Here is a 17,941-nt window from a genome sequence, read left to right as displayed (position 1 = left end):
AGCACCGGATTAAATGTAGATAAGATAACCTTTATTGTCATGTTTTATTGTGGGCACACTGGCACACGTTAAAAATGGAATTCTATTGCTTGCTCTCAAAAGTGTACACATACACAACACACATATTTGTTGTTGTTAGTTGCGAAGTCGTGTCAGACCCATCGCGACCCTGTGGACAATGTTCCTCCAGGCCTCCCTGTCCTCTACCATCTTCCATTTAAGTTCACGCCTATTGCTTCAGTGACTCCATCCACGCCTACTGCTTCAGTGACTCCATCCAGCCACCTCATTCTCTGTCATCCCCTTACATATGTATATACCTACACCCTTACATATAAATACATATAAATATTAATCACTGTCCATCTTGAATACATACAGTAGCCGAAAGAGGAAATTTGAGAGTTCACGTGGTTGATACTATATGGAACAAAACTGTGACTGAATCTGGATGCTCTGCTTCGGACACCACGGAGTCTCCTCCCAGAAGGTAACAAGGAAAACAGGTCATGAAGAGGATGTGTAGTGTCCCAGACAATCCTGCAGACCTTGCTCAAGCAACGCTTATGTGCTATGTCCTGGATTGAAGGGAGTGAACTGCCAATAATCTTTTCTGCCAGCCTCACCCCTCTCTGCACCACCTTCCTGTCTGAAGCAGTGATGCTTCTAAACCAGACAGTAATGCAATATGACAGGATGCTCTCGATCGTCCCTCTATAGAAACGGAAAAGAACAGGTACATACTTTTCTCATACGACGCAGAAAATGCAGGCGCTGCTGTGCCCACTTCACCAGTGTCCTGCTGTTGAGCGACCAAACATAAATATGGCAATTCCATTCACTTTTAATTTTAAATAGTAGTGTTTCTAATGCTTCCCAATCTATCATACTAAAAAAAGATCCAATAGTAGCTTCTTAAAGCTTTTGTGCCTACACCCAAGGTTTTCAGACTACGTGCTAAAAAACTCTAGAAAAAAATAACTACGCACAGGTAGCCCTCAACTTATGACCTCAATGGGAACCAGAACGTCTGCCACTAAGCAAGGCAAGTTAAGTGAGCACCCATTTTAATGATCTTTTTTGCTATAGTTGTTAGGCGAATCACCGCAGTCATTAAGCGAATCATGCAGTCATTAATGGAATCCGTCTTCCCACATTAACTCTGTCAGAAGCTGACTGGGAAGATCACAAAGGGCAACCCACCTGCCCCGGGGAAGCCACAGTTGTAAATAGGTATCACATACCAACTGCCCAAATTTTGATCACATGACCACAGAGATGCTGCAACAGTCGTTAAGTGAAGGGTGGGAGGTCGCTTTTTCAGGGCCACTGCAATTTCAAAACAGTCACTAAACAAATCATCGTAAGTCAAGGACTATCTGTATGGATCCATTTGCCTCTGGTTTATTTTTCACGCAACCTAAATACGCACCAATACTGGAAATTCATCTGAACTAAAAAAAAGTACAATTCCAGGACTAGGTGCATTAATTACTGTAATACTTCCCAAAAAGAATGATAAAGGAAGATAGCGTAATATTAAAATTAAAAGTTATAGGAAAGTTTTCCCATGATTGGCAGCAGGCCTCCCTGCTATCAGAATGGCTCTCATGACCGAATGTGCTACTTGAAACAAGTTGTTTTTACTCTTTATTTAGAAGACTCCCAAGCGTGACCGCTAAGCAACCCATCGTAAACTGAAGACTACCTGCACAGCAATTTTTTTATTTATTTAAAAGTTTTATAAATTTATTACAATATAACCCCCCACCCCTTCCCCCCTCCCCCACTTCCCAGAGCTGATTACAGGATAAAAAATAAAATAAACAAACATAATCTAACTAACATTAATCAACTATACTATCAATCAAAACCATAATACACTTTAACTCCTTCTCCCAACAAATATTAACAAATTAAGTCAAAAATAATAAAATAATTAAAACTAATAATAATTATCTAAAATCTACTCAAAAGCAAGATAATACTTTTTGATCTCATATTTCTTCTGAATGTAATCAAACTGCACAGCAAATTTAAAGGCAAAGATATTTAAGTATTTATAATCTGATTTACTCTGCAATAATTCTTTATTTATATCCCATCTTTTTTTATAAGTAACTCAATGCAGTGAATATACACAATACCTCTTCCTACTTTTATTTTCCCCACAATAACCAGCCTATGAGGTGAGCTGGACTGAGAGTGACTGGTCTAAGGTCACCCAATCAGCCCCAGAATATGCAATACGTAATTTAAAAAACAAAACAACAAAAACCACCTCCTATTGCATAATGTTCCATGAAACTGCAAATTTAACTCAGCACAAAGAAGTAGGCCAACAGCGTTCCGAGGAGACTTTGGCATCAGCCTTATATAAGGGGCAGGCAATCTTTTTGCTATCAGGTACAGTAATGCACTTTTTTAGAATTATTTTTGAAACCCAAGGTAACATTCCATGCTCCTGCGAAGAAACAGCTTTAGAAAATATCAGCACACCTCCGTTCATTTGTTCCCTGAATCTTGTGAGCGGCTCACCCTTTGGCGTTGAAGCTGCTCCCTACATAAGGGATTAGAGCAGGGGTGTCAAACTGCCGGCCCACAGGCCAGATGCATCATGCAAAAACTGCATCCACCCCATTGCCGGCAGTGGGAAAAAAAGTTGCGATACGTCGCGACACGTCACGTGACATTGCAAGTTTGACAACCCTGGATTAGAGGGACCATCTCCAACAGAGACCTCTGTATGGATGTAACAAACATTCTGTTCATGGAACAACTAGTTTCAGACGGTCCAATTCCAAATCAAGTATGTATATTTTAAAAGCTTTGAAACACAGATAGAATGAATCAATTCTGAGTATGGACCGAACCACAGTTGGCTTTGGCAGAAATTACTTGGGGAAGTAAGAATAGGAATAGGAGAATGCTAAAACAGCAGCAGCAGCTGAAGGGAAGAAGGGAGTGAAGATAGTGAGAAGAGCGGGTGAATGGGGGGGGGGGGATATGCTTGGCAGCTGGAAGCCTGTTCCAGACACCCTGGACCAAAGCAATAAAGAACAGGTGCAAAGGCCATACATGGACAGCAGCCAAGAGAATGGACGGGCTGGGAAGCCTGGGGGTGCTGGTGGGATATACGCGTTGATAGGGAGAAGAGAAAGACGACACTGCAAAGATGGGAAGCGTGGGTTAGAACAATGGGCCATGCTAGGAGAACAGCAACAATGCAAGTTGCAGCTAAGGTGGAACATGATGGGGATATACTGAGCAAAGGAGAGAAAGGGGGGCGATGTTCATTAGCCTTGACCTACCTGCCCTCAAAATTGCTCTAGGACCTTCTAGATCAGGGGTCCTCAAACTTGGCCCTTTTAGGACTTGTGGACTTCAACTCCCAGAATTCTTCAGCCAGCGTGCCTGACTGAGGAATTCTGGGAGTTGAAGTCCACAAGTCCTAAAAGGGCCAAGTTTGAAGACCCGTTCTAGATTTTGTTTCATGCAAAACATGGAACAACTCCATTCTGAGTTCTGTTTCTGCCACACGACAACCAATCCAAAGTGGTTCAGCAGAACTGCCAAAGTGCAATGGTTTGCTAGCAATTTCCCATTTGTGCATATTCCTAAAACAAGACGCCTTTCCCGTGAACCTCTTTCTATCCTCTGGAAGAACAAGAATTCCAAATAAGGTTTCTTTGGCAGCCTTCACGAATAGCCAAGTCATCTGAGATCAATAGGATTTATAGCATCCGCAGGACTGCAGGTTAAATAAAATGGTTGTCTGACCCTACTAAAAAGACAGTCTTAGGAATGAATGATAACTAGATGTGATGCAGTGTTATTCGCAGCATGTTTTATAGCTGTGTTATTTCCAACGCTTCTCCAATTCCTCCGTGCTAAATGCTTTGCTACAGCCACCCAGATTAATCCAGTTCCTTCAATCTGGTCTACTTTAATGTGTTGGACATTAGCAACCACTAGCTAGAATGCTGGCTGGGTAATGATGGCCCCAAATATCTGGGAACTGCAAGGTTGTGAAATGAGTTAATTTCAACAGTGCTTCTTTCTGGTACTCACAAGGCCATCAGTAATGAAAAGCCAGCAATGTACAAGTTTCTTTGGGCCCGGAACAGCTTCATATGAAAATGCTCCACTGCCCCAGGATTGTTCTGCAGGTTCACTTTCTCTGTCACATCATCGTATTTCCGGATCTCACGAATGGCATCTGCAAGTTATTGAGAAACAATCAAAGCTCTGAATGCTTAAAATTCATTTGCAAATTCCAGCCAGTTTGTAGAAACACACCCCAACATCCCTCGTCGCTTTTATATTTGTGTTTTTGTATTAATTATAAACGCCACAAAATGGGGTACCCAACAGGTCCAGTTCACCAGCAGTGCAGATATACTTCAAACATGTTTCTAAGTTACCATAGTGGGGATCCACTATCCAATGGAACGGAGATGCAGAAGAGGTCTGCTGATGCTAAATTACCATCATTTACTCCAAAATGCTTGCTCCTATCCCTTTCTGCCAAGAAATTAATCTCAGTAGCGAAGCAAACTAAGTTGCTGTTATTGCCACTTTTTATTATTCTTTGATTGTAAGTCACAGTTAAGAACAAAATTATATTATTTCTAATTGCTGGTTAGTTTTCTGAGTTGAGACCAAACCTCACAGCCTTCCTGCAGAGATCACCTCACACCATTCTGCAAGCGGGCACTATTTTCGCAGTCCTTAAAGGGGAGCCTCCTTAAAAGGGAATCTTCTAAAGGACTGCAAGAAGAACATCTGCCTTCAGAATGTGGCCAAGCGGCCTCTGGAGAAAGCCCAGTCTCACACTGGCTGGGTGCATCTGTCAAAAGCTGCAGAAAAACAGAAAGGTTGCGCACTCTGGGCCCTGGAGCTGTTCGAGGGCTCCTATGTATGGCTGAGTAAGAAGTAGGCTAAAGCAGGGGTCCCCGACCCCCGGTCCGTGGACCGCGGCATGGCAGCAACTGGGCCACACAAACAAGCAAAGCCCCATCCGCCGGATGCAGGCAGCACACAAAGCCACGCCCCCTCTGGCCCACGGAAAAACTTCTCTCCACGGAACCGGTCCCTGGTGCCCAAAAGGTTGGGGGCCTCTGGGCTAAAGGGTCCAGGGTCGTACCAGCTTCACACATGCCAGTAAGCCCCGGAGCTGGCTAGACCATAGCAGTTTCCACACGGCAGAGGCTCTGACTCTTCCCTGCCCTCCAAGGAAATTCGCCACTCTATTTAACAACTGCAACTGCATGATCCAGGACCAGGATTGCAGTTGTTGAATGAAATAAGTCATATGACATCTCACTTAATGACCACCTCACTCAGCGACAGAGATTCCAGGGGCAACTGTGGTCTTAAGTCGAGGACTACCTGTACTGCAGCAAGTTGTTCTCCTTGTGAATTTTTGAAGAAAGATGAAACTCGGTTACTACTTCAACCTTTGTTGTATGTTGGCATAATCTTAGAGTTCTGTTTAGTACTGAGCAGCACACTGGCTGTTGCGCTTTCTTCTCTCACTTTCAACAAGAGATTCCCTCAAGTCTTCCTCATTTCTAACCTTCCGGGCAGCAGCAGCAGATCTGAGGCAGGGGTTGTTTCCCCCAGCAATCCTATTTCTATTTCTTCTAGATTTTCTCATATTATATTTTGCACATAATTAAATAATCAAGCTTGGAACCCTCCTTTTCCAATTCTGAACCATTTAGTTCAGTGGTTCTCAACCTGTGGGTTGGGACCCCATTTGGGGTCGAACGACCATTTCACGGGGGTCGCCAAACAACGCAGTCCGCCATTTTTTTCCCCCTTTCCCTTAGCTGTGCTACTCCCTTTTATTCTATTGGCTTTTGAAAGCCAATAGAATAGACTCTCTTGAATAGAGTCTAATTCTATTGGCTTTCAAAAGCCAATAGGAATTGTCCAGGCTGTCTCTGCCCTGCTGAGCCCGCCAAAAGTCCCATTCTGCAACGGTGCTGCACCAGTTGAGTAGTCCTCGACTTACGACTGATTGAGTAGTCCTCGACTTACGACCGGTTGGGGGTCGCGGCATTAAAAAGGTTGAGAACCACTGCTTTAGTTGATCTGTATATTTCATTCTAGTTGTTCCTTCCTAGTCATAAAATAAATTCTTCAATAAGCAGATGGGGTGGCTTAAAACAGGGAGTCCTCAACTTACAACAGTTCATTTAGTGACTGTTTAAAGTTACAATGGCGCTGAATAAAGTGACTTATGACGGTTTTTCACACTTACGACCTTTGCAGCATCCCCATGATCATGTGATCAACATTCAGACGCTTGGCAACTAGTTCATCCTTATGACCGTTGCTGTGTCCCAAGGTCATGTGATCATCTTCTGCAATCTTGACAAGCAAAATCAAAGGGGAAGCCAGATTCACTTAACAAACTTGTTACTAACTTACCAACTGTGGCGATTCACTTAACAAGTGTGGCAAGGAAGGTCGTAAAATAGGGCAAATCTCACTTAACAAATGTCTCACAACAGAAATTTTGGGCTCAATTGTCGTAAGTCGAGGACTACCTGTATATCTGAGGAACCATCTTACCCCAATGGGACTAGCCCACGCCACTCGAGACAGCGGACGTGGCCTGCTACGGATCCCGTCTCCTAAGGAATTCCAGTGGGCAGGATCAAAGGAAAAGCCTTTTCCATTGTGGCCCTGTGCCTGTGGAACACTCTACCACTGGAGGTGAGGAATGATCCCATTCATCCCTGTGCCATCCATCTCTTGATTTTTTTGCATAATTTTAATATTTTATTTATTTTTCTACATGTCTTTTTATAATTCGTTAAGAGTTGCCTGGGGAGATGGGCAGCATAAAAAAATTAACAAAAAATAAAAATAATAAAATAGTCATGTTTTTAAGAGTTAGCTATCCATAATCAAAGCCAAAAGCAAACATAAATATCCTTGCTTTTTCATTATCCATTGGATGTCAGCTATGTGCTCCTTGGTACTCTGCTATTTCTGAATCTACCTTGTACATCTTGGGACTTGCTGCATGTACTGTTGAAGTACAAAATCTTCAGCATTGTTTTAGATCTGAGAGAAGTGCAATTGTTCAGGGGTTCGAGCTACGTCTTCTTCTTTGATATTGGAATAAAAATAGATTGTTTCTAGATTCTTGCCACTGCTTGTGTTTTCTATACTTGCTTACAAACTGCACAAATGATTTTGTAAGATTTTAAATAGTATTTTGCTGGTATTTAATCAACTGAGAGCAACATTTTGACTTCACTTCCCAAACTACCTGGTTCTAGTTCAGTGATCAAATGTTAATACATATCCTTGATTTGGAGGTATTTTTGTACAGTTTTTCATATATCCGCACAGTCTTTCTTTAGTAGATCTGTTAGAGAATTTTAATTTCTCTATTGGTGAAAAATAAATCAGAAGCTCTCACAGTTGACTGCATTTAGCTGATTCAAATAACTTTATATTTATATAAAAATATTTACAATACCATTCTTCTTTACAGCAACACAGCTTAATGAAGACTTCTTACAGAGACAGACCAGAGACAAAACTTGAGACTGGAAATCCAGCTCCTAACTCAATACTCTTTTTTGCACAGACTCAGTAGCACTTTCTTCCCATTGGCTGACTGAGTTACCACATGACTCTTCCTGTTCATGAATATTCCAACAAGATCTTTGGCTTGCCTTTTCTCAGCCCATCTTTGCATAAAAGGTCCTCTGATTTATGTAACATGCTTAAATAATTCTTTTGTCCTTCCCATTCAGTTATCCTCAAATCATTTGTGTTGTTTATTTGGATGTAATTTTTGGTCTTTTTCTCTGCAGTTCAGTAATTGGGCAAATTCTCCTCTGTCATCTATTGCCCTTTGTTTTCTTTCAACAGCTGTTCCCAACTTATCATTACACAGTCTATGTGTCTTACTTTGTTTTTTGCATATGACATATTTTTGTTTCATCTTTAAAGAGATCACCCATTTCACCCAGAAATCTTCTGTAGAAGAGCTCTTTGACTGCTATTTCATTTGCATCTGTGATTGGAGCACAGAGGCCACTGTTATCAAGTGGTTCGCCTTGGGTTCATTTGAGATCATTTTCTAATCTGAGGCACTGACCTGAGCCCTGACTGTAATAATAATAATAAAGTTGGAAGGGACCTTGGAGGTCATCTAGTCCAACCCCCTGCTCAGGCAGGAAACTCTATACCATTTCAGACAAATGGCTGTCCAGTCTCTTCTTAAAAGCTTCCAGTGTTGGAGCATTCACCGCTTCTGGAGGCAGGTTGTTCCACTGGTTAATTGTTCTAACTGTCAGGAAATTTCTCCTTAGTTCTAGGTTGCTCTTCTCTTTGGTCAGTTTCCATCTGTTGCTTCTTGTCCTGCCTTCAGGTGCTTTGGAGAGTAGCCTGACTCCCTCTTCTTTGTGGCAGCCCCTGAGATATTGGAACACTGCTATCATGTGTGATCCTCTTTTGCTAACACTGAGGGCTATTCCATTTCTTTTGTGCTTTTGTCATCCACAGCAAAAGAGGCCATGCTTTGGCATTTCAGTCCATTCATTTTGCTGATTCCCAAAACTTTAATGTTCAATTCCTGACATTTCTGCTCTGAAAACATCAAGTTGAACTTGGTTCATGGATCAGACATTCCAGGTACCAATGGGACATGGGACTCTGGAGCATCAAATTTTCCTTTTGCTTTTGGATAGATCAATAGCTTAACGTCTTTTCAATCCAGCACCCAAATTAGCCATGCTCACCCTCCTGCTCTTTCTCAGTAGCTGGTTGGACACTTCCGATCCTGGGGGCTTATCTTCCATGTTGATTTGAGAGCATCCATTTGGTTTTCCTGGCAGAAATCTGGGGCTAAATACTTCCTTCCCCATTCCTTTTTATATCTTCCATAAATACGTGCCAGTTGCCAAACGCCTGGATTTTGATCACTTGACCTTGGGGACGCTGCAGTGATCACATGTGTGAAAACTGGTCATAGGTCACTTTTTTCATTGGTGCTGTAACTTCAAACAGTCACTAAAGGAATGGTTGTAAATCAAGGACTACCTGTATGCAAATAGACACGCCTTTAGGAATAAGTGATATTAATAATACTGTCAGCATCACTAGCCAATTGCATAGACTTCTACTTACCAAGAAACAACAAAACAAGGATGATTATAAGTACGACAAAGAAAGTGTTTCCATAAATCACAAGGAGCTTCACCAAACGGGACTTGAAGATTTTCTGCCACCTGTAGAAAAAATTCCAGTATTAAGGGGGGGGGGGAAGAAATGCACCCGTTGGACTGCAATGCACATTACATCATGGCTTAGCCAACGTTTTAGATATCGGGTGCTGCCTCCCAAATAACTTTTAAAAATGACTGAAACCTCATGATTATGACAATTATATTGCCAAGGGAAAAAAGAGCAAAGGAGCAAAGACATTAAGTGAAACATCATCATGCCTGACATATGTCAATTCATTATTTCTGACTGCGGTTGTTAAGCAGGACGTCACATGCTTGCCATTGCAACCTTCTGCAGCTTCCCTGTTGATTTTGCTTGTTGGAAGATGGGCATTAAGGTCACAAACGGCAACTGTGTGACCACAGAACACGAAGACCGCCATGCATGCATGCCAACTGCCAAGCACCCAGACTGCGATGTCACCAAGGGGATGTTGTGATGGCCATTAACTTCAAGGACCCAACTGTTTCCTTTTTTAGCGTGGTTATGATTTTGACACGTCACTGAACAAGTGGTTGGCAAGTGAGAATTACTTGCGCTGTTCATTCTTTTAAACTTGTAAACCACTCACAATCTTTTCTGCGTAAACACAGTTAGTTCTCAACTTATGACCGGTCATTTAGTGACTGTTTAAAGTCACAACAGATCCCGAAAAAAGTATCCACAACCCAGATTTGACATTCCAACAACCCCACCCCCTTGGTCACAAGACCATATTTTGGGCGCTTGGCAATTGGCATGCATGCCTGGATTTATGCCTGTTGGTAGCATCCTATAGTCACATAATCACAATTTACAGTTTTGCTGGAAACTGGTGTGTACTGTACTTCAGCTTTCCAGCAAAAATTCTCCCAGCAAACAAGGACTCCCTTAATGCTTGCTGCAAAAAAGATCATAAAATTAGGCATGATCATTTGATGATCTACTTAATGACCATAAAAGCTTATAAACATAACTGCGGGCTAATTGTGGTCATACACTGAGGACCAGTCTGTAGCCTCAAAATCTAAGTAATTAATACAAACTTGAGCAATTCTTTACTTTAACACAAAAGCATATCCCAACCTCTTTCGGATTCTTGGCCTTGGTTAAAAATATGTTCTCCTGCCTGCTTTTGTGTATTAATTACTTTCACTCATCATCCCAAATTCTTTTTCAGTGTCACTCCCTCTGCAATCCTCTGGAAACCAAGCCGAGTCTTGACCTACATACATTGTGTGGCTTTTGCATTACTTGGCAGCCTAAGCCATCAGGATTCAGGACCCGCCCCCATCCCACACTCATCCTCCTATCTCCTCACCTTGTGGCAGAAATGAAGGGAATGCAGAGAAGAAACACAAGGAGGACTTCAGCATAGAGAAAAGTGGCCACAGCTGCCCACTGGAGACTCATCATGGAAGTATGGGAAGGAAATGGTTCCAAGAAAAGCTGAGATTCACAGCTAGACAGAACTGTTGGTTGAAAGGAGGGGAGAAAAAGGTTATTAGAATACAAAATACAATACAAAATGTCATCCAGTAATCAAAGGGCTTAATTGAAAACCAATGCCAGAATTCAACAAAGGAAGATGTTTTAAACAAGGCAAACCTGGGTGTCAGAAAAGAGAAAAAACCTAGCTAGACTTACGCACCACAAAGTATCATAGTTCCAAGGCATTCTGCTAGCCCCTCAGGACAAGCTCTACAGCAAGGGTGCCCAACTTTCACAACTTTCAACACCCGTGCCCTTCAATTCCCAGAATTCCCCAGCTTTTTGGGAGTTGAAATCCACAAGTCTTGAAGTTGTCAAGATTGGACACCCTTGCATCTACAGCAGGGGTCTTCAAACTTGGCCCTTTTAGGACTTGTGGACTTCAACTCCCAGAATTCTTCAGCCAGGCACGCTAGCTGAGGAATTCTGGGAGTTGAAGTCCACAAGTCATAAAAGGGCCAGGTTTGAAGATCCTTGCTCTACAGCATCACCTCATTTGCACATGTTCAGTGCAAGGTCAGAGCTAACAGAAGAAGGGTGCTTTACTACACCATGCAATAAAAGGAGAGCAGCAGCCCCGTTTTCAGCCAGAAATGGGGTACAAATAACGCTCCAAATCTTCCTCAGCAAGCAGGAGAGGAGGAAATGAGGGAGAGGAGGAAATGAGAAAAAAAAAGAGTCCAAAATCTGTGACATTAGTTTCCACAGAGAGAGGTGCAGTTGCAAACAGAAAGAAAGAAAGTCTGATGACTGCTCAGACCAGGGGTCTGCAACCTTGACAACTTTAAGACTTGTGGACTTCATCTCCCAGAATTCCTCAGCCAGCATAGACTCCTGGCTCAGACATTCCTCTCAGATCAAGGGCAGAAGATGCAAATACTGTTCCCAGTAAGCCCCTCACCCACCCAACTGCTCTTTCCCTCTTCAGGAAGCAAGCTCTCCAGGTATCTCTGTGAAGATCAGTCAGCAGATCAAGTTCTTTCTGTGAATCACACATGACCACACCTACCTAACTCTCACCAGGTGGATTCAAATAAGATGCAGAGTGTAACCCAGCTTCAATGCTCCCTTACTCAATACATTGTTGCTGCTTATGATGATTATGATGAAATTAAGGAGTTAAAAAAACCTGCCAGATGCTGCTGAACTGCAACTCCCAGCAACTCCTGTAAGTACTACCAATAGAAAAAAATCCTGGGAGATATAGTTCAGCACTATAGGCGAACTGGTTTGCAGTCCCTAAATTACAGTAATTTCTCTGCCTTTTTTTCCTACGGGTTTAAAATAACTATTAAGAATTAAAAGAATTCCAAATACCAATTTAAGAGATTAAAGAGGTAGCAGAATGCATACAAACCAAGTTATGAACTCAAATAAAAAATAAAGCCTCAGGAAAAAGAAATCTTGTGCCATAATGAAAATAACCAAGGAGGAAGAAAAATCATTTCTTTTGATCCAAGGCAAAACTGTACACACAGCCTCCATAGGGTATAATGGTTCTTGGCAACCAGTCTGCATTTGCGGTCGTTTGAATCATCCTACAGTCACATGATCACAATTTATGATCTTGTTGCCAAAAACTTCAGGGTTGCAGCAAAAATACCCTATAGGAAATAATGGCTTCCACAAAAAAGGTTATAAAATCAGATCTGGTAACAAGATGACCCGCTTCACAATTCTTACTATTTGCAACTATAATGGGCAGGCTCCGCTACAGTCATAAGTTGAGGACGACTTGAATAGGGTAAATGTAAGATTTGTGCTATCGTTCAAGAATTAGGAAAGCAAAAATAATGTTCGTCCTCAAATGACAATAATTTTTCCATAGTCAGAATACAACCTTGAATCCAAAGTGGTTACCCCAAACATTGTGGCCTGATGTAAGCATAAGTCATCAATTATGTACGATAAATGAAATAAATGAATGAAATGGCAATTTACTTGTATTTCATTTAAAAGTGTTAACTAGTCTGGTTTATATATATAGGCATCCAGAAAGTTGGAAAATAAGGAGTGAGGGAAGTAGGGGTAAAAAAGAGGGGGGGGGAAGAAGAGAAAATGTAGTTGCCAGATCCAAAAGTGCTTTTTCAAAAATCTTTTTGAAAAAACACCTTTGGGACAATCATGACCTGCATGACTGAGAATCTCCAAAAACATGTAGTTGCCAGACTGCACAGAGCAGAAAGAGGGAAAAAGAAGACAGTCCATGTTAAAAAAAAAAGGGGGGGGAGTCACAAATAGCCCTTATATTGAAGACCTCTTAAAGCAGGGGTGTCAAACTCACCACGTCACTTGTCGCGATGTATCGCAACTTTTTTTCCATTGCCGGCAATAGGGTGGGCACGGCTTCCGTATGATGAAACAAGCCCTTGGGCTGGCAGTTTGACACCCCTGTCTTAGAGGATTTGTCATTCACATAATAGCCAACATAATAAACATAATCAGTTTCAAAGTAAGCATTCATCAAAAGGCTAGCCTTTACCTATTCTACCTCCCCTCCTACAGGGACTCACATCTACCCCCGCATTTTCCTTTTTAATCTGTTAAAGAGTGGGAGAATTCCAAGAAGAATTGAACCAAGTCATTCACTTTGCTATTTTTGAAGAAAACATAGGGGGCCCACTTAAAGCCCCAAAGCATTGTGGGGGTGGTAGTGAGAATGCTACTAGAGGCTTTATATGCTCTTCTATAGTATTTTAGTTTCCCATTAAATTATTTTTTCAATGTCAACAAAGTAAGAAATTTGATAGGTACCAAGGAAGCTATCTGCAGAATTTTTGTACACTGGTGTACTACAACAGAGTCCCAGAATGACCATCTTTTTTATTTGTGCCTAGTGTGTTAGAGTCTGTCTTCATGGATTGAGCATCTTAGGAATGTGAATAACCCATAATCACAAATATTGAAACACAAAATATATTAAGGAAAAAGAAAGTAGGAGAGGGAATATCTCACTGACAGAACTACATTGTAAAAAAAAAAAATCAATGAAGAACCATGTATTTGTCCCACAAATTATGTGCAGTAATTCACTTTCTATTTATGGATTTACCAGTAGTAGTAATTATCATTCATCGTGCATCTAAGGTCCCTTTGTTACTGACCTCATCAAGAAAAAGCTGTCCACAAAAAGGTAGCAACTTTGCAAAAAAAGAATATAGGATTATTTGCTAATGGTATATGGCTGCTCTGGATTAATTACCAAATCATCTTAAATAGGCTTCTGAGCTTGAAACACAAATGCAGGTAGTCCTTGGCTTACAATCAATCACTTAATCCTTCAAAATTACAAGCCTTGAATAGGTACTTTATGGCCCATAAAGCACTTCTGGTCATTATAAAATATTACGCCCCACTGCCTATCACATTACTGTATTTCTAGGGCTTGACAATCAGCTTGATTTTACAAACAGTTGCAGCATCCCACAGCCTTGTGACCATGATTTGCAGCAGTTTTTGCTGTTGCCTGGTAAAAAAACACCCATTTGAAGGAATGGGTTTTGCACTTATGACCATGTATTTGCTTAATTACGGCAGTGACTTGCCTAACAATTATTGTAAAAATGTTGTTAAAATTGATTCTGGTCATGTGGGTGTCTTACGACCAGAATGACTTAGGACCCGAAATCTGGTCCAACTGCAATCATAAGTCAAGGATTACATCTGTATGTCTGTGTTTGCAGGCATATATTTAAACTGGGTTGTAGAACTCAGCTGAATGGCAATTCTCCTATATTTACTATAGAGCATGAATGCAACAAGCTCACCAGCATCCATTTTCTGATCCTCATGCCACCCCAAGTAAATAAGACCAGAGTGTTTGGGCTTTTTGAAATTTGGGGATAGGACTTGGGACAACATGGATAATGATGCTTAAGATTTCATTCCTTAGGTCTTCCAAGCCACACCTCCTTTGCATTGCAGCTCTTAACTTAAAAGAGCATGTGCATAAAACTAAAAAAACCTTTCAAGTATCGTACTAAGTTATGCAGTCTCCAATAGTTTTGCAAATTGAGCAAGCAGAAAGGGAGATTAAAGAGCACATGACTGCCAGGGGCAGCTGAAGCATTGCAACACCTGCACAATTCCACTTAAACATTTGGTGTATCAACAAAATAAAGGAAGAAATTTAAATCGGCATTTATTCCAGGTGAGGGAGGCCTGCTGTCCTTTCTCTCTACTGCCCACTTACTTTAAGGAAAACATGAGTAATATTTTTAATTGGTTTCTTAGAAAAACTATTTCGAAGACCATAGAGACAAGATGACAAGATAAAATACACTTCTCACACCCCCAGAGATTGGAAGCAAACTCATATTAAAGTTATGTGCTGCCCCCCCCAAAAAAACTTTCCAAATAAAGTGAGGAAAGCTATATGCAAACCTCATGCATTGGCATATCAAATACCTATTTAATTCAATTCCCTAAGATTTTTTTAACATTATGCCAGGGATGAATTCGCTTTCTCAAGAGCCCCATGACTGACAGCCAGGAGAACAAGTCAGACTACCACCACTTTTGCAATTCCTTTGGAGACTGTAACGCTGCAGAACAGGCCCACGCCTGTTACACACTCTTTCGCAAATACGCACCCGCTCGGGCTCTATAGGGCCTCCTCAGTGTATCTCCCTCCCGCTCGGATAACCCCATCCCCGTTCGCGCAGCCTCCTCCATATTAATGGCCCCTTACAATATTGGTCCTGCCCGTCCGCCCCCCCCGCAAATCCTAGAATTTGCACTCGGGAAAGAGGGGGGGGGAAGATAGGCTGCTTCTAGGACATGAAGAAAGCAGACTACAGGTAAAACCGAATTACGTTCTGGTGTATTATGGGAAGACGCCACAGAAATGTGGGGATTAAAAAGCAAAGGTGCTTCGCCCACTCCTTGCAGGAGAGGCTTTCCACTCCCCCCCCATTCTTTCTAAATGCAGGGGCCAATGCGCCTTGTGGAAGAAAGGCACTAGAACCAATTTCAAGGCGGGAACGCCTTCTTTTTAACAGGATTTTGCTTTCTTCCCGAATGACCAGCGTCGCTGGCCCGTCCCCTCCCCCGCTCGGCGGGAGGAACCCCGATACGTACCAAACAAGCCCCAAAACCAGCACCCGCCTGCTGAAGGTTCGGCCGCACGCAGAAATAGAGAACTCTCGAAGCCCCGCCCCCCTTAATCGGGCGTGGTCTGAATGCGCCCTCCGCCCAATCGCGAACAAGTTTTCTAAATAGAGGCGGGGGAAGGTAAAGGCCGAGGTTTGCTCCGTCAGGGTCAGAGGCGTGGCTCCGTCGCAGTTTTCGACGTGGCTATTAAAAATCAGGGGAGGGGAAGCTTCATAGGACGCACCGCCGTGGTGGGAAATGTAAAGGAAGTAGCTGGGCTGCAAATGCATTGGACTACAGCTCCCATGATACCTAGAGAGGATGGCTAATAGTCCCGCCTCTCGGGGTTTAGAGGAATTGCACGCGTGCGAGGCTCTGATGGCGGGGAGGGGGGCTTCCTTTGCTCTTGTTTTTCCTAAAAAGGCTGAGCGGATTCCCTGTTTTCCTTTTCCAGATAAAACTATCCTTTTCATTCTCTCACTATTTCGTTGATTGTTTAGGGTCCTCCTTTCTTTCCTTTCATCCGTTGCTCCCGTTTCCTTTCTTAGATACATTGGGCTTAAAAGTGCTTTTGGAGAAATGACTGGTACAATTGCCAATTCAAAAGCAGCGTTCGGCTGTAGCTGAATGGAACAACGATGCACCTGAGCGTCTCCGTTCTCATACATATCAGAGTGGAGTTAAGAGTGTAAAAGCCTGGTTTTGCTTCATGGCTTTTGCAGCGCAAGGTGTGGAGCAAAAGCCATACTTCGTTTTAGTTGACGTTCTGAACTTCTGCATTTTTTCTCTTAACCGCTAGAAAACCACCAAATTTGACACGAACTGTTTCTTCTGTTGCACTCGTGACACGTAGGACAGTATGCAAGCTGAATAGGAAGTAAATTAGAAAATATTTATTATACAGCAGTATGTTTCTTCCACTATCTCTGATTCCTGCCCTCCTGTTCAGAACCAAAGGCCCGTTTGGCTCTTTAAAGGGATAAAGTGGAATACAATGGCATATTATTCATATAGGGCAATAATACCTTGCGTGTCTGTATTTCCATAATACGGATGGGTGGGGTGGGATTATTTAATTATGCTTTGAGGTCTCAGTATGATCTTTACAAGTGTTTCCAGTGTTAAACAGATGCTATTCTTTTAATAACCAAAAGGGTTTTCCTTTTTGAGAAGCAATTACAGTGGCCCCTTTCAAATTGGCACAGGAAGTTAAATTGTGCAGCTCTAATTAATAATGTATTTACCAGTAGAATGCTGACATAGAGGCCAGATTTGTAGAGTGAACCTCAGTGAAAGACTTCAGGTTCCTGTTTGCAGCAGATGGCAGCACTCAACATAAGGAACAGAAACAGATTTACAATGTTTTCTTCAATGGGAGAGTGGGGTAAAATGTAGAAGCCAAGTCACAGATTGAAGATCCTAATAGGAACTATAAGTTTCTTTGTGAAGAGATGGGCACTTCTGTGTCTAGTGTATAATACATGGACAGTAGTGCCTCATGCTCTGCCCTCTTTCCTCCCTTGACATAGCAACCAATTTTAGGCATACATTTGGAAACTGCCTCCTGAAAGTCCACGTAGTGTTCATGATATCAGATTAGAACCAGGAAGACCAGTTGTAGTTCACCCTCAGCCACTGGGTGTTTTGGGGTCTGATATTCTCTCTCAGCCTGCCCTACCTTGCAGGGTTATTTCTATAGGGTGTAAAAAATAACTTTACATACACTGCCTTGGGTTCTTGCAAGAAAGCTGGATTATAAATCTAACAAGTAAAAACAGCTCTAGGAGCTGCAGCTTGAGGGCAGCAGATGCTTTCAGAAACTCACAGTTGCCACAGACTACACAATCACTTACCTTTTAGAAGGTGCTGTATCAAATAGTATCAGGGTAACCAAGCTTGGCATATCACTGTTTAGAAACACACCTGGAAAAAACATGTATGTATTAATGGATAAAATATTAATCAGCCTGTGATATTTCTTGGCAAATTGGAGATAAGGTAAGGTAAAGTAAGATAAGATAATCTTTATTGTCATTTTTTTTACTGTGGGCACAACGGCACACTTCAAAAATGAAATTTAGTTGCCCGCTCTCAAAGTGAAATACATGACACACCCCTAAAC

The 17,941-nt window shown here is 42.0% G+C and overlaps 1 protein-coding gene across 1 annotated transcript in view; it reads right to left on the bottom strand.

Moving 5' to 3' along the window:
• The window catches only part of BCAP31 (B cell receptor associated protein 31), a 56,626-nt gene extending 40,662 nt beyond the window's left edge, over positions 1–15,964 (bottom strand). Inside the window, exons 1-4 of the mRNA XM_039366095.1 lie at positions 15,808–15,964; positions 10,559–10,709; positions 9,160–9,260; positions 4,072–4,219 (exon numbers count right to left, since the gene is read on the bottom strand). Coding sequence (XP_039222029.1) covers positions 4,072–4,219; positions 9,160–9,260; positions 10,559–10,653 — 344 coding nt within the window. The 5' untranslated portion in view covers positions 10,654–10,709; positions 15,808–15,964. The remainder of the gene's footprint in view (positions 1–4,071; positions 4,220–9,159; positions 9,261–10,558; positions 10,710–15,807) is intronic.
• Between the last annotated feature and the right edge of the window lie 1,977 nt (positions 15,965–17,941).

The sequence above is a fragment of the Crotalus tigris genome, unplaced genomic scaffold, assembly GCF_016545835.1.
Source record: "Crotalus tigris isolate CLP2741 ecotype Arizona unplaced genomic scaffold, ASM1654583v1 scf7180000020218.1340706, whole genome shotgun sequence".
In the NCBI taxonomy this organism is placed as follows: Eukaryota; Metazoa; Chordata; class Lepidosauria; order Squamata; family Viperidae; genus Crotalus; species Crotalus tigris.
The sequence above is the reverse complement of the archived record's forward strand: the minus strand, read 5'-3'. Positions and strand labels throughout refer to the sequence as shown.